This window comes from Littorina saxatilis, linkage group LG11, assembly GCF_037325665.1.
Source record: "Littorina saxatilis isolate snail1 linkage group LG11, US_GU_Lsax_2.0, whole genome shotgun sequence".
NCBI classification, from domain to species: domain Eukaryota; kingdom Metazoa; phylum Mollusca; class Gastropoda; order Littorinimorpha; family Littorinidae; genus Littorina; species Littorina saxatilis.
The window spans coordinates 38,892,048-38,908,815 of NC_090255.1; the positions used below are offsets into that span (position 1 = coordinate 38,892,048).

At 44.8% G+C, this 16,768-nt stretch overlaps 2 protein-coding genes across 15 annotated transcripts in view; one reads left to right on the forward strand and one right to left on the reverse strand.

Moving 5' to 3' along the window:
* LOC138980426 (protein scribble homolog) overlaps positions 1 to 6,638 on the forward strand; it is a 142,762-nt gene extending 136,124 nt beyond the window's left edge. For all 13 annotated transcript variants that reach the window (XM_070353294.1, XM_070353303.1, XM_070353307.1 and 10 more), the window contains one exon: positions 1,802 to 6,638. In XM_070353294.1, coding sequence (XP_070209395.1) covers positions 1,802 to 1,810 — 9 coding nt within the window. In that variant the 3' untranslated portion in view covers positions 1,811 to 6,638. The remainder of the gene's footprint in view (positions 1 to 1,801) is intronic.
* A 7,257-nt stretch (positions 6,639 to 13,895) lies between these two features.
* The window catches only part of LOC138980428 (replication factor C subunit 1-like), a 69,032-nt gene continuing 66,159 nt past the window's right edge, over positions 13,896 to 16,768 (reverse strand). For both annotated transcript variants that reach the window (XM_070353310.1, XM_070353309.1), the window contains exon 25: positions 13,896 to 16,608. In XM_070353310.1, coding sequence (XP_070209411.1) covers positions 16,492 to 16,608 — 117 coding nt within the window. In that variant the 3' untranslated portion in view covers positions 13,896 to 16,491. The remainder of the gene's footprint in view (positions 16,609 to 16,768) is intronic.

Sequence of the window (16,768 nt, forward strand, 5' to 3'; positions counted from 1 at the left end):
CTGACAAATTATCTGAGCAAAAAATGTGCCATTTATGAATTAGAAAACAAGAATTGTGGGTTATACCCCCCGCGGGTTAGGGGGAAGAATTTACCCGATGCTCCCCAGCATGTCGTAAGAGGCGACTAACGGATTCTGTTTCTCCTTTTACCCTTGTTAAGTGTTTCTTGTATAGAATATAGTCAATGTTTGTAAAGATTTTAGTCAAGCAGTATGTAAGAAATGTTAAGTCCTTTGTACTGGAAACTTGCATTCTCGCAGTAAGGTCATGTATTGTACTACGTTGCAAGCCCCTGGAGCAATTTTTTGATTAGTGCTTTTGTGAACAAGAAACACTTAACAAGTGGCTCTATCCCATCCCATTCCCCCTTTTCCCCGTCGCGATATAACCTTGAACGGTTGAAAACGACGTTAAACACCAAATAAAGAAAGAAAGATGGTGGGTTATTGGAACGTTTAATTATTCAATTGACAAAACAAAACGTTGCATTTACATTTACAACTCTCGTTTTTTTAATTCTGAATTTTAGCATGCTAGCCGTCGATCTGTTTATGTCTTCATGTGTCTATTTCTTCACGACATCATAGTCTTGATTGCAGCACACACATCTTTTGTTGCAGCAAAAACTGTCCTTTGACTTGGCCGTTTATATCTTCATGTGTTTGTTTCTTTTTGTCGCTCTAGTCTTTTGTTGCAGCAGACACCGTCCTCAGTGACGAGTGACTTGGCTGTACTTACCTGAGTGACTTGACTGTACTTACCTGAGTGACTTGGCTGTACTTACCTGAGTGACTTGGCTGTACTTACCTGAGTGACTTGGCTGTACTTACCTGAGTGACTTGGCTGTACTTACCTGAGTGACTTGGCTGTACTTACCTGAGTGACTTGGCTGTACTTACCTGAGTGACTTGGCTGTACTTACCTGAGTGACTTGGCTGTACTTACCAGAGTGACTTGGCTGTACTTACCTGAGTGACTTGGCTGTACTTACCTGAGTGACTTGGCTGTACTTACCTGAGTGACTTGGCTGTACTTACCTGAGTGACTTGGCTGTACTTACCTGAGTGACTTGGCTGTACTTACCTGAGTGACTTGGCTGTACTTACCTGAGTGACTTGGCTGTACTTACCTGAGTGACTTGGCTGTACTTACCTGAGTGACTTGGCTGTACTTACCTGAGTGACTTGGCTGTACTTACCTGAGTGACTTGGCTGTACTTACCTGAGTGACTTGGCTGTACTTACCTGAGTGACTTGGCTGTACTTACCTGAGTGACTTGGCTGTACTTACCTGAGTGACTTGGCTGTACTTACCTGAGTGACTTGGCTGTACTTACCTGAGTGACTTGGCTGTACTTACCTGAGTGACTTGGCTGTACTTACCTGAGTGACTTGGCTGTACTTACCTGAGTGACTTGGCTGTACTTACCTGAGTGACTTGACTGTACTTACCTGAGTGACTTGGCTGTACTTACCTGAGTGACTTGGCTGTACTTACCTGAGCACACAATCTGCCCTTTATGTTTCCCTTTCTTTGTGTTTCCACAGAATCTTTGTTTAATTTTGCAGCAGAAAATGTTCTTTCACTTCGTCATACTTCTTCTTCGTGGTCCATGGGTTGCAACTCCCAAGTGCACGAGTGCTCTTTCCTAAATAGCCATTTTTTTCCTTCTTCTTGTCGATCACACGTCTATACTGTTAGACAGGACAGCGAGACAAATGATGCCGTCTGCATATTTTTGTTCTCATATCAGCTTTATTTGTCATACTCATGTGAGGTTGATTTGTTGTGTGGTTTCAGGCCCATTGATGCGTGACAGGGGGCGCCCTGATCAGGTCACAACCCAGCCATCATCCCCATCGCCCCTAGCAACCAGGCCCCAGTGACGGCCCATCAGTCTTGCTCGCTTCCTGCAGTAGCTTCTTCACAGTGCCGGAGAGTATTTATTTAACCTGCGCAAACCAGCTTGAAACCGCTAGTATTGATGCAACAGAGAAATCCAGTCCAGAGCTAGGAGAGACTGGGAGAGTCAGAGAGATTGTGAGACTCGGAGAGACTGGGAGAGTCAGAGAGATTGTGAGACTCGGAGAGAGTGGAACGGTGGTTTTGGAGGCTACACTGGGTCCGACCGTGCTTAGCTTTTTTCTTTTCAGTTGTGGAGTTTAACGTGTCGACTTTTGTTTTATGGATGTGCTCTGAGGTGGACGTTTCATACATTGTTCCACGCTAATGATTTGCAAGGGGCTTACTGACGTAAGGTCTGAAAACTCGTTTTTAACCAAAGCTGCTCAAAGCTTCTTTTAAAGTGAAAGCAAGGTTGGTTTTAAATAGTATCAGTCATACGCATCATTTAATGATTTGTTAACGCACAGCCTGGAAAACTTGCATTTAAACAGCGATAGCCTAGATCCTAACAGGATAATGCTTATATGCAGCAATTTTTCATTATTCCTTGCTGGAAGCAAACGGTTTTTATAAAGCAAAGCTGTCATTTTTTTCTGAGCTGATACATATATTTCTTAGTTTTGCTAAGCTTCTAGCTGTGTAATTTTAAACATTACCTTTAATCAGTCATGAAGCTTTTAAAGTGTCTTTCTTTTCTTAAACTCAGTTTAACTTAAAAAGACTGAACCTTTAACTTCTATGACTTGGTTCTTGTTCACGACACCGGGGTATAATTTTAAGTATAACTTGCTTTTAGTGCTAGCTATATCAGACTACAGTGGTACCTGCGATGTAAGAACCCCTCTATTGAGAGGACACCTTCAGTTGTCCCTCTATCCATGAAATTATACCTCAAATGAGAGGCCACCTTTAGAATATCCCTCTATCTATGAAATTATACCTCTAATGAGAGGCCACCTTTAGAATGTCCCTCTATCCATGAAATTATACCTCTGAGAGGCCACCTTTAGAATGTCCCTCTATCCATGAAATTATACCTCTAATGAGAGGCCACCTTTAGAATGTCCCTCTATCCATGAAACTATTACCTCTATTGAGAGGCCACCTTTAGAATGTCCCTCTATCTATGAAACTAATACCTCTAATGAGAGGCCACCTTTAGAATGTCCCTCTATCCATGAAACTACACCTGAAATGAAAGGACACTGCAATGTGAGACTACTTCGAGGAGAGGACACCTACCAATAGAGGACACCTGTTGCCCCTTTGCTTATAATCTTGACCAAAGAATACCTGTCAGAAAAGACCACCTGCAATGTAGGGACACTGGGCTGTTTGCAGGGGTGTTTTCATAACAGGTACCACTGTACTATAGAATGATGAACTCTCATTGCTTTTTTTTTTAACTCCGTATCCCATGCGTACTGCAGCTTTCGTTTTCACTTTGCAGTTTGTGTTTGGATGTAGGAAACAGGCAGGCAAGTTTGTAATAATTCCCAAGTTTTCTTCTTAAGTATACTAAGAAAATGTGCAGTGAAGCTGTTAATGTGTACGTGACGGAAGGGCAGCATGGTTGGTTTCATACTTTGTGTATCCAGTGGAGAAACTTTGCATTGTCCTGAACAGTGTGTATTGGTTGCAACCTGCAGTGTAATGGCTTTATCGTTTGTGTATCAGACTTGTGTGCAATAACACACCTGTGAAAATGTCCGTGTAAGTATGTTACCTGGAGAGCACCTGTACTTCTTTCACCTCATGTAGCGGAACGTTTCACAATGCAACACTTGGGAAATGATTAAAAAAAAAATTTAAAAAATTGAAGAAAAAAAAAAGAGGAAATTTTCACAATGCAACACTTGATCAGTAATACTGAAACCAAACAAAATGTAATAAAATTAGAATTAATTGGAAGTGTACAGGTGTGTATGGTGCAGAAGATAGGTCAGGTTTTACACACCTGTTGTTTGTTGTCAGGCTAAAAAAAAGTGATTCAGAATGATGAACAGAGAAGAAAGGTGTGTAAAATATTGTAAGAGTTTGAACACCTATCCAACAAGAGAAATTTGAAGAAAGATCTATTGAACATTACTTGTACATAATGAAGAGAAATTGTACAAGAGCTGAGAACAAAATGACCCAAGTTGTAAAAAAGAAAAAGGCTTATTCATTTATTTTGCTTCTGGTAACTGCCGAAATATGTTCATTTTTATCATGTGTGAAAGTGAAGGCAATCTGTAGCTTGTTTTTCGATGTACGTTTTCATTCCATTGTCCAAGGGTAAAGATGCAAGTGTTTGGGTTGTATATCAGACTTCATTTTGTTCTGAAAACGTAGTGGGTAGCTATCACCATTTTCTGCATGTGTTTAGTTGTTGCTTAGTGATTGACAGAATGACAGAAATCATGCAGGTTTGCTTTGAATCTTTAGTCTCCGCTTCCTGATCAAAAGCATCATTTCAAGTCCAAATAAATTCAATCATAGCATTGTTATTCATGACTTCAAAAGCATCCTTGTAGGGCTGAACAAATTCAGACACACTTACGGTTTAAATTCAACCAATATGCTAATTTATTCAAGAGAATCATTTTAGAGTTAAACAAATCCTATCATCCTTATGTGGTTCATTCTCTGTTGGCTGCAAGTATATTGAGCAATAACTTTAAGTTTCATTTTTCATGAAATATTACACAAGTTTCATATTATTTAGCATGGCAAAATAACTGATTATGAGACTTGCTGATATATTGGACAAACCCAGATTTAACAATTCATTTTGCTTAATGGATAATTAGAAGAATATGAGTTTGATTTTGGCAGATCAATGCAAAAACACTCAACAGTGTTTGTGCCTTCTTTTCGGAATGAGTGTGAATACGATTTATTGTGGAATAATTGGTGTTTATTTTCCTTCTTGTTTTTATGAATTTTTTGTCTTGTTTGTGGGGTGACGAGCAAGGCAAACCTCTGTAGCGAACAGTGTAAATAAACAACATTTTGTCTTCTGTTTGCATCGTTAATTTATCTTTAAGGCAACTGGTTGCCAGTGGTAACCTTTCCCTCCAGACGTTGCTGTTTCTCACTGCACCTGGGCAGATTTACATTACAAGAGTGTAAATATCTATATTATATATTCTCACCTCTGCCAAAGAGAACTATTAAGAGAAATGGACCGTTGGGATGAATATTGATGGTATATGACCTAGACATAAAAAACTTATAATAGTAAGAACTGCTATCTGGAATGAGAAATGTAGTAAGAACTGCTATCTGGAATGAGAAATGTAGTGAGTATACATGGAGTGCAGGTGGGCCCAAAAGCTCACCCGGCCTGAGCCTTTTTGGTTTCTTACTTGAGACTTGTAGTTTCTTTCCGCACATTGCTATGAAAAAGTGGGAACTAGGGCCGGCCCAGCCATTTATCAGTTTTGGATTACTCTCCCTGTTAAAGTCGCTTTTTTGTGTGTCCAGTTTGGAAGTAAAACATGAAACAATCCTGTGGTATGTAAAATGGAAACACCAGAGAAAATTGACTGTGTGCGAAGGATTACTCCCTTTATAAATAATCATTTTTGGATTACTTCCCCTGTTAAAGTGGCGTCGTTAGCAGCTAGTCATGGTGTGTGGATTTGCAATGACTCTTTTCCTGTGTTCGTGTCATCGATGTTTTACAGCATTCTTTCCCCCTGACACCATTTATGTCCATACATCTTTGTTCGCCGTTCTTCTTAATTTGTGTTTCAAGACACTGTGCAAGAGAGGCACTTTGATTTTATGAGGGTTTTCGTTTTCATTCTGGCCAATTGTGTACATGGACTGATGGAGAATGATTGGGTTTTATGAGATACGCATGTTAGTCTCAACTTCCATATGATTAAACCATCTCTGTATAGTGGATGTACCTATTTTATTTGACACCATGGATATTTTCATTACCATATCAGCTTAATGTGTGCGTTTTAAACCTACCCAGGTGTAGATTTCAGTCGTAACTTCTTTCAATCTCGTGTCTAGTCTTTTATCGATCTTATTCTGCCTTTTTCAAATCAAACGTTGAATTGATGAATCTTAATTTTCTGTGCTTTTACTGAACGTTTTCTGTCTTTCTGGTCCGTCGTCTTGCCTCGTTAAGTCAGATTCTCATATTTTCTCCATAGAAATGATTATAACACCGATGAGTATTGTGTAGGTTTTAATTTTTGCAACCGATTGTAAATCTATTTTTAGACACCATCTCCATCCTTTCACGCATTCAGTCTTTTTCTGTCCTTTTTAATTTGTTTTTTGTTATGTTAACTGCTAAGTGCCCAATTCTTGTACTTAAAGGAGAGGCAAGAAGAAAGAGTTGCATTGATTTAAAGGGACTATGTTGGCAAGTGTAACTCTTTGTACAGATAATGATACAGTGTATTACATGCTCAACATTCTGCCTACTGAAAAACTCATCTTTTACTGTACCAGAAAGACCGTTAAAATCTGTTGGAATTGTTTATTGTATAAGCAGGAAAGAAGGAATGATTCGCCATTAAAGGATTTGTTTTTTTTAAAGAATTCTAGTGTTGGGGCATTATCTGTGTATTTCAGAGAGGCCTCATTACGAAGAGTGACTGTTCTTAATTCTTTTTGTTCTTTTAACTGCGTATATATGACTAGCCTGTTGTATAAAACGAAACAACTGAGGAAAGTTGCTCTCATGTTGAACAATATTGATTAAAATGCTGTTTTTTAATGATCATTTGGTGATTTTGTGTTAAGATGGGTATGTGTGCCTTTGTATATGTTTGTTGATGTGTACATGCCTTTTGTGTGTTTGTAAATTTTGTGTTTGTTGGTGTGTATGTGTGTGTGCTCCTGTGTATGTTCTGTTTCAGTGTTTGATGTGTATGTGCCTGTGTTTGTTGTGTGTGTGTGTGTGCCTCAGTGTATATGCTGTTTGTTGGTGTGAACGTGCCTGTGTGTGTGTGTGAGCTGGTTGTTTGTGGGTGCAGCTTACAGTGCCGTTTCAACTTCAGAAGATTCTTTACAAGATGACACCTGACAAGGAATGCTGAAAACTATCAGGCATGGGAATTGGGAAAAGTAAAAAAGGCTAAAAATGTGTAAGTAATATTAAAATTGTCGACGGCGCGATGCGCCTAGACTGGTCCGTGGGCATACTCCCCCGGAAAAAATTCTCCAAAGAACCCAAATTGTGCAATTTGGTGTCATCTGAGCTCCAAGTTTGCCATTAAATTCAGTTTTTAGAAACATCTTTGCCTCCCCCATTTATTTTTTCGGCGGAACAAAAAACAAATAATCGGCGGAAATTTGCCTTTCGGCGGACAATTCCCATGCCTGAGAGTCTATTAAAGGCACATTTAATATCATATTCTTACTCCGAATCACATTAGCATTGAGTCACCTGAGATGCTTATCACTGAAAAACGCTTACCCGGCTAAAGAATTTAAAGGGAAGCAACCCCATCACCAAAACGAAAGTGAAAGTAGCTTTGGTAATGGGCCAGTACACCGGGAGTTACCTCCCATACGGGTGTATGCCACGTCACTTCCTCTAGGAACACGTGCCTATTATCATACGTCTTTTTCACCTCGGAGAGGACGGTTCACTTTTTGACGCTCTGTGGCTGACCTTGTGTGTTTGAGTGACACCCGCCGGCCACGTTACCCAGCTTGTCTGCTCGCCTTGCCTACAGTTTGGTGAGCTCGTTCCCGTTTGTTGTTGGTTGTTTGCGCTGTTTCGTTACTGTACGTTGTCCGTTTTTTACGGACTTGTGTGTCAGTGACTTGCGTGTTTCGCCATTTTGTTGTGTGAGTTAGTTAGCTAACTCGTGTGACTTTGCTAGTAGCTCTGCGTGCCCTCTTTCTGTTTGGGCAAGTGTAGCTTTAGTATTTTGTTGACGCGTAAGCGTGTGTGTTTACTGTGTTTTCAGTCGTTTTGACTTACGTTTCAGTAAATCTTTTTACTTTGCCACGTGTTGTTGACGTTTGTGTCAGTGTCTTGCGTGTCGCCATTTTGTTGTGTGAGTTAGTTTTCTAGCTCGTGTGACTTTGTTTGTAGCTCTCCGTGCCTCTGCTTGTGGGGCAAGTTTAGCTATAGTATTTTGTTAACGCATTAGTGCGTGTGTTTACTGAATTTTCCAGTCGTTTAGACTTATGTTTCAGTAAATTTTTTCGCGTTGCCACGTGTTGTTGTCAACATGTCTGATTCAGACAAGCGCCGTGGCAAGTCGGACCCCAAGGGGAAAATTAAGGCTAAGTCTTCCTCTTCCAAAGCAACGTTACTTGTTACAGACCAAGAGCGTAACACTTTGTTGGCTGTACCAATTTCGGCGCCTAGCGCTGTTACTACTTCTGCTTCTTTTGCGGCGCCTAGCGCTACTGTTACTTCTGCACCTGTCTCTACATCGGAGACTTCGTCTTCTTTGTTAGCACCTGGACAAGGTGCGTTGGTTTCCTCTCTGTTTAAGTCACTGGTTCCAGAAATCCGCAGCTTGGTGCAGGCAGAATTTCAGCGTTCCGTCGCCAGCAGTTCGGCGTTTCCGGCATCTGGCAGTGACGTCCGGGCATTGGCTTCCGTGTCTTTGTCCTCCACTTCCGGCTTGGAGCAGCGTCCTCCCTCTTCAGCGTCGGTTGGTAAGCAGAGCTGGTCCGATAGCCCTCGTGAGGCGCCTGGACGTTCTCCTTCGGGGGACAGCTCTTTCGCATCGGGTCACGACCGATACCTTGCTGATCTTTCATTTCCGGCGATAACCTACGAGGCCCCGGACTTGTTCGAACAGCGGCGGCAGTCGGTTTCGACTGCCGCATTTCCGGCACTTGCCGGAAGTGATGATCCGTCCGCTCCGGCACGCTACGGCGGTCGCGGCAGGATGGAGTATTCACTGACTTCCGGTCCTTCCGGATCGCGAAGTCAACCAGTGCAGTCTTCACTTCCGCATTTTGCGGTTCCGTTGACTACACTTCCGGTTTCGGCCGGAAACGCTTCTTCCTCTTCTGGTGGTTCCTTCCGGATACCAGATAGTGGATTACAGCGTGCGCCTTCCGGCTTTCAAGCGCCTAGGCTTGAGCAGGCATCACTCCACTCAGTCGGGGGAGTGACGTCAGCTCATCCAGCTCCGGTTTTTGCGGATGGTCGTCCTGCTTACCCTTTACCTTCACAGGGTTTTGGGCGGCAGGATGACGTTAGTGCTCAGGCTTTTCCGGTTTCCGGTTTGCCAGGGCATGCTTCTGCTTCCGGAACTGGTGACTTCGGTCATGGTTCCACGTGTGACTATTCTGATGCTCCATCAGTGGTCAGCGAGGAGTCGCGGGGCGTGTTTCCGTCGAAGCTCAAGTCTGTTCTTGACGTCGCGGCGGAAGTAACGTCTCGTTATTTTCCTGAAGGGGTGGTGGCTGCGGACTCTTCCGCATCATTCGTTCCTTCTGCCATGGCGGACTTCCGGCCGGCACAGGAGGATGTTTCTTCCTTCCGGTTCGCCGAGTCTCCGTCAGTGGCTTACCAACTTTCGCATTCACTGGTTCGTCCAGCACATGCGGGGAGTGGTATTCGGCCAGTGCCTGTTCCGTTACTGCTTCCTTTTGGTCCAGTTCCGGAATCAGCTCAGCAGTGGGTGGCTTCAGCTGCCCAAGCCTCTTCCTTCGTGCCTACGGCCAATAGGAAGCTTGGCATGCCCAATCAGAGCCAGAATTGGCTGGCGTCTTTTGCACTCCCTAGGGCTACCCTTCCGGTTTCCCGGGAATTGCTGCCTCTTCTGACTAAACCGATCAAGCGTGATTCGGTTTTGCCGGTTTCCGAGGCTTCCCTCCTCTCTGCTGAGGAGGTTGGACGTCGGCAGATCGAACTGTCCTCCATTGCGGAGACTCTCGTTCGGGCTCTGTCTCGGGCATTGACCGATTCGCTAGTTCCTTTCACTCTCAGTGAAGAACAGAATGCGGACGATGTCTCTGCGCTTTTGACCGCATTGGCCAAGGTCAATGAGGAACAATTGCGTCTTTCCTCCCTGCAGTACACCCAAGCGGTACTCTGCAGGAGGGATCTCTTCCTCTCGCAGTCCCAATTCACGGAGCTGGCTACTAGGGAGACCTTGAGAGTCTCCCCGGTCTCAGAGGAGTCTCTCTTCTGTCCGCTGGCACTGGATGCCAGACAGAAGGAGATTCAGTCAAACAAGGACAGTCAGTTCCTTGACTACACTCTGAAGGGGGTGAAACAGTCTCAGCCTTCTAAACAGAAGCAGGCTCAGACATCGTCTAACCCCAAGCCAGCTCAGAAGCGGCAGGCTTCGCCGGCCGCTCGTGGTGGGAAGAAGAGGACGGCATCGGGGAGGGGGCGTGGCGGCTCTGGAAGTAAGCCACACCCCCAATGAAGCGCTCCCGATCTCACCTCCCTCCCGCCCTCCACCTTGGTGATGGCGGGAGGCCCCTCCCGGGCACTTTCTCGTTGGATGTCGGTAGTAGACAGCCAATGGATTGTGGGAGTGGTGAGTTCGGGCTTCCGTCTACTCTGGCGGGAGGAAAAGGCGCCTCTTACCCGAGTGCCTCCGCGGTTCAAGCCCCCCTTCTCGCAGGAAGCACGTTCCGTCTTGCAGTCGGAAATTGCCTCCCTGGAGCAGAAGGGCGCGGTGGAGAGAGTTCGGGTCCACAGCTCCCTGGGATTTTACGGGCGCTGGTCGCTGTTCCCAAAGCATCAGGAGGATGGCGTCCCGTGTTGGATTTATCTCTCCTCAATACTTTCTTGAGGGAGATAAAATTCAAGATGGAGACGCCAGCCTCTGTCCGAGACTCTCTCCGCCCAGGAGACTGGGTGACCTCGATCGATCTCACGGACGCATACTTTCACATTCTTATGCATCCGACCGACCAGAAATGGCTTCATTTCCGGTGGGGAGATCAGATCTACCAGTTTCGCGCACTCCCTTTCGGGCTGTCTCTCGCACTGTGGATTTTTACCATGGTGGTGAGACAGGTCTGTGCACTGGTGAGGTCCCAGGGTATCCGTCTGCGGGCTTATCTGGACGACTGGCTCATCATGAACCAGTCCCAGAGCGGCTGTTCGCAGGATACCCTGACGGTTCTTCGAGAATCCAACTGGTTGGGGTTCTCGATCAACCGGGTAAAGTCGGAGCTGACCCCGTCACAGACATTCACTTATCTGGGGATGTCTTTCGACACGGTCGCTTGGACTGTCCAGCCTTCTCAGAGAAGGGTGGACAAGCTCCAAGCTCAGATTCGCTCCACTTTACCTCTCCTGATGGCTTCCATCCGCTCGCTCGCCTCCATCTTGGGGCAGATGGAGTCTATGGCTCTTCTGGTTTCACTGGGCCGGGTCCACAAATGTCCGCTTCAGTTCGCGCTGAAGCCGTTTGTGGACTCTCCTCTGGTGGACTGGGACGCCCTCATCCCTTTGCAGGGATGGTTCCAGTCTGCGACCCTTCCGTGGTTGCACACGGAGTGGGTCTGCAGAGGTGTTCCGATCGTCGTGCCCCTCCCCGACCTGGACCTCTTTACAGATGCGTCCAGGGAGGGTTGGGGGGCACATACAGATCTTCAGACTCCTCCCTTTCCGTTACTCAGCCGAGTAATCCGGAAAGCGGAGATGGAGGAGCCGGCCCTTCATCTTCTGGTCGCTCCTCTGTGGCCGTCGCAGGTCTGGTTTCCAGATCTTCTTCGGCTTGCCCAAGGGCCCCCCATTCCTCTCGCACTCGTGCGAGGGGAACTAGTGCAGCCCCGAACAGGCATTCCACACGAGGAGCCCAGTCTTCTGAAGCTTCACGTGTGGAAGTTGTTCGGGACTCGCTGAAGCGCTCTGGGGCGTCGTCTTTGACTCTGGACTTGGTGGCTCGCTCGCATAGAGCGTCCACCTCTTCAGTTTATGCTTCCCACTGGAAGGCATGGACTGCCTGGTGTTCAGCTAGAGGGGTGAGTTCGGTGGCTCCGCGCTCTATTCAGGTCGCTAACCACCTCTCTTTCATGTCTTCACAGGGCGCCTCAGTCTCCTCGTTGAGGGTCCGGCGCTCCGCTATCTCGGCGACTCTTCAGCAGATTGGTCGTTCTGTTCGAGTCGGGGGCGTTATAGCTGCAGTCATTAAAGGGGCTGCTCTTAAGGAAGCTAAAGCTCGTTTGCCCGCTCCCAAGTGGGACTTGTTTTTAATCCTGGAATTCCTTCGTTCTGCGGATTTTGAGCCTTTAAGCGAGGCCAGTCTGTTCAATGTCACTCGCAAAGCGCTGTTTCTCCTTTTGTTGGCTACGGCCCGACGGGGTAGCGAGGTCCACGCCCTGTCGGGTCAGCCTGGAGATATCTCCTTTGAGCCGGACGGTTCCGCATCTTTGCGTTTCCGGCCTGATTTCCTGGCCAAGAATCAGTCTCCGGGGCAGGCCTCTCCGCTGGTTAGAGTTAAGGCTCTGACCAGCGCGTTGGCCCCGGGTGACCCCGATTCGGTCAATTGCCCTGTGAGGGCACTTCGTCTGTACTTAGCCCGGACTCAGCCGATTCGGTCTAGTTCTCAGAAGTTGTTGTTTATCTCTCTCCTTACTAGGCGCGAGAAAGATTTGTCGAAGGTAACGTTGGCCCGGTGGGTGTCCTCGCTCATCAAGCAGGCTTATGAGTGGAGGCGCACAAAGAGGGGGGGGGTTATGCCCTCCTTGCCACTTGACTCGGCCCGAGCCCATGAGACGAGGGCGTGGGCATCCTCTCTGGCAGTTCTGCGCTCCAGACGTCTAGAGGAGGTGCTGACAACTGCGTATTGGCGTTCCGAAGATGTTTTCATAAACTTTTATCTTCGGGACGTCACAGCTCTTCGACAGGATGGCTCCAGAGGCCTTCCAGCGCTCATAGCAGCAGGCCAGTTCCTGTCCAGAACTTGATGGTGAGTTTTGATTCATTTCTAGCCCACCGCCTTGTTGATGTTATCTGCTAATGTGATTCGGAGTAAGAATATGATATTAAATGGAAAATTTCCTAAATAAATTATCATTTAATTAATATACTTACCCGAATCACATACTGTATTCCCTCCCACCTGCCCCGCTTATGGTTTTAAGATTTTTTAAAGCCGTATGATAATAGGCACGTGTTCCTAGAGGAAGTGACGTGGCATACACCCGTATGGGAGGTAACTCCCGGTGTACTGGCCCATTACCAAAGCTACTTTCACTTTCGTTTTGGTGATGGGGTTGCTTCCCTTTAAATTCTTTAGCCGGGTAAGCGTTTTTCAGTGATAAGCATCTCAGGTGACTCAATGCTAATGTGATTCGGGTAAGTATATTAATTAAATGATAATTTATTTAGGAAATTTTCCATTTCTTCCCCTGTAAACCATACAGCTGAGTCTTAGATGTGATACACGGGATATGCCATCCCGCCACTTGGACACATACCAACAATCGGCATCCTGGCTGCTTCCTGTGCATAGTTCATACAAATTCCTCAATTCTTTCTTTCTTTATTTGGTGTTTAACGTCGTTTTCAACCACGAAGGTTATATCGCGACGGGGAAAGGGGGAAGATGGGATAGAGCCACTTGTCAATTGTTTCTTGTTCACAAAAGCACTAATCAAAAATTTGCTCCAGGGGCTTGCAACGTAGTACAATATATGACCTTACTGGGAGAATGCAAGTTTCCAGTACAAAGGACTTAACATTTCTTACATACTGCTTGACTAAAATCTTTACAAAAATTGACTATATTCAAAACAAGAAACACTTAACAAGGGTAAAAGGAGAAACAGAATCCGTTAGTCGCCTCTTACGACATGCTGGGGAGCATCGGGTAAATTCTTTCTCGTCCCAACCAATATGGGACTCCCCCTAGCCCACGGGGGGTATACAAATTCCTGAATTCATTTATTGAAAGCCACTTCAGTCCAGGGTGCTGATTTCTGGTACGTGTCCAATTGGAGGGATCAGCTTATGTAAAAAAAAAATTAAAAAAAAACACCCTGGCCAGATGTGAGAGAATCAGTCTAAAAACACTTCTCAAATCATGGAGACCAAGGATTTTATCTCAGTATTTTATTTGCAATCAATAGGAAGAAGCCAACACTTTCAAAAACTCCAAACATCACATCATGCCTTCTGTCAAGATTTCACAGAGAAAAGTTTACAAAGTACATTTAAATAAGTACCCAATGAGTACCATTCATTCTTCATTCCATTTTCTTCACAGAGATACAAACGCCCAGGTCAATGCTTTTGGAAATTCCCATGTGTGCCGCATGAAATGTTTACCTTTTATCTTTTAAAAAAATGGGCAAAGTCCCAATTAACCCTCTGGAAGTGTTGTCACATACTGAATGAAGAGCGACTGCTTGAGATTCACTCAGTAGGACTGTGAACTTCACATGGGGCTAAATCGGGTTATTGACAAAATATCCTTGAGCGACAGGCTGTTCTTCGTTGGCTTTCATTGTGGTTGCTGCAAAAAGTGTGTAAGCGCACTTGTTTTCCCTTTAACATTTTATCCTCTGAATATAATGAGCTAAGGTTTTTCAATACTTTGAGCATCTTCACATTTTTATCTTTCTATCTTAAAAAACAACCTTGTGTACTCATTTTCAAACTTTCTATTGGCAAGTACCAACAGCTTCGTTTCTGCAATCCTTTAAATTATTGAAAGGTAATAAACAAACTCCAAAAATAACTGTTATGTTTGTATGGGTTGTGCTTTTATGAGGCAAACTTTCTCACATGCTCCAAGTCCATTAGTGGAGACACACCCTGGCTGGCTAGTGACTAGTGACTGGCCTAGTATAATGTCACGTGGGAAAGTTTGCTTCAAGAAAAGCATGAGTATTCACTTTGACAACCCATAACAACTTGACAAGAGTTATTTCCGAACATCATCTATTCTTTTCTTCAAAGATACCGAAGTGCAAGAAACTTCAATATAACTTCACTTCACCAACTATTCCATCCCTTAATTAAACATCAAACATCCGCACATACAGTATGAATTATGTTAATCATAAATTCTGTGACAGACAGGAAAAAGAAATAATCAAAACAATCCAAGTTGTAATTGCACGTTTATTTACAAATCAACCAAAATAGTCACACAACGTGCATCAGGATATCATTTCCACACACAGAGAAAAACACTTGCATCTCTCACACAACACACACCAGAAGATTCTTCTCCACCTATATGCAGGTACTGCATACAACAAACAAACAACATGACAGCCACTCCGCACTTGCGCCAAGTGATTTTAACCTGCTTTTAAATTCGGTTAGGGATATGATTTAGGGGGTTGGGGGATCTGCGTGTGGGGGAAGGCTGGGGGTGTCACTCGGATGCTGCCTGTTCTTCAACCACCCCCCTAACCCCACTAACTGACCTCCCTAGAAAAAGAGGATAGGCTAGGATCAAATAATTCCTATTATTAAAATTTTTATTTTGGGGGGTTGCGCTTTCTCGTTTCCGTTGCGATGATAACCTAAAAAGGTTCCTGCAACGTAACAATCCTTATCCTGATCCTTGACACAGTCGCATCAAATATATTACACCAGTCTGTCATGATAACTACCATGCATCAAAATGAATTTTGCGATCAGATTCATTCCCCTGAAAGCCAGGATCATGAAGTATCCTCTGTGAACAGGGTAACAAGGCATTGACCAGTCTGGAAACAAGCTGTTGACTGCAATAGATGAATTGCCTCAGTGTTTCTATTGAAAAGCTAGAAAAAAACAAGGGGGAGTAACTCTCCCACAACCCATAACAACCCTACAGTTATTTCCACAATTTCCTGGAAACCAATCAATCAATCAATCAATCAATCAATGAGGCTTATATCACGCATATTCCGTGGGTACAGTTCTAGGCGCTCTGCAGTGATGCCGTGTGAGATGAAATTTTATACGGCCAGTAGATTGCAGCCATGTCGGCGCATATTTACCTTTCACGGCCTTATTCCAAGTCACACGGGTATGGTAGACAATTATTAACTGTGCCTAAGCAATTTTGCCAGGAAAGACCCTTTTGTCAATCGTGGGATCTTTAACGTGCACACCCAATGTAGTATACACGGGGGGTGGTTCGGACACCGAAGAGAGTCTGCACACAAAGTTGACTCTGTGAAATAAATTTCCGCCGAACCTGGGATCGAACTCGCGCTGACAGCGGCCAACTGAATACAAATCCAGCGCGCTACCAACTGAGCTATATCCCCGCCCACAGACTGGTGTAAACAAGCCGTTGACTGCAATAGAGGAATTCTGGAAATAATTCTGTAGCGTTGTTATGGGTTGTGAGAGAGGTGCTTTCCCTTGTTTATCCTAGCTTTTCAATAGAAACACTGAGGCAAGCTGCACGTGACATTGTAGGCTTGCCTTCCGAGTTTCTATGGAAACAGGGGAAAGCAACTCTTCCACGACCTATAAAAAGTTGGCAATTATTTTGAAACATTGTGTATTTGGTGTCACACGTTGTGCAGTGTGTTACGCTGGGAACTTTGCACACACACTAACACTACACAGACATCCAACATTTCATTTTCATATTGTTTTCCCTTGGAACAACTTAATTCATCCGCATATTCCGCTCCATGAGTTTTTTTCATGACAAGGTACTTGAAAAGTTTTCTTGGGAGTGTCACCTTCGACCTTTGCCTTTTCCTTGACCTTTGCCCTTGCCGGAGTCCCCTTTGCCCTTGGCTGGAGCCTTGCCTTTGGAACTGGCAGCCTGGGCCTTGCTGGGATTTTTGCTGGCCTGCAAAATACAAACACAGTCAATAATATATTAATAATAATAAGGGTATTTATATGGTGCAAATCCTAATATATAGTTAAACCCCCAATTTAAGAGTCACCAGACCTGCCTACCCCAAAAATTACAAGGAGTAATGAAAATAGTAACGAACACACACACC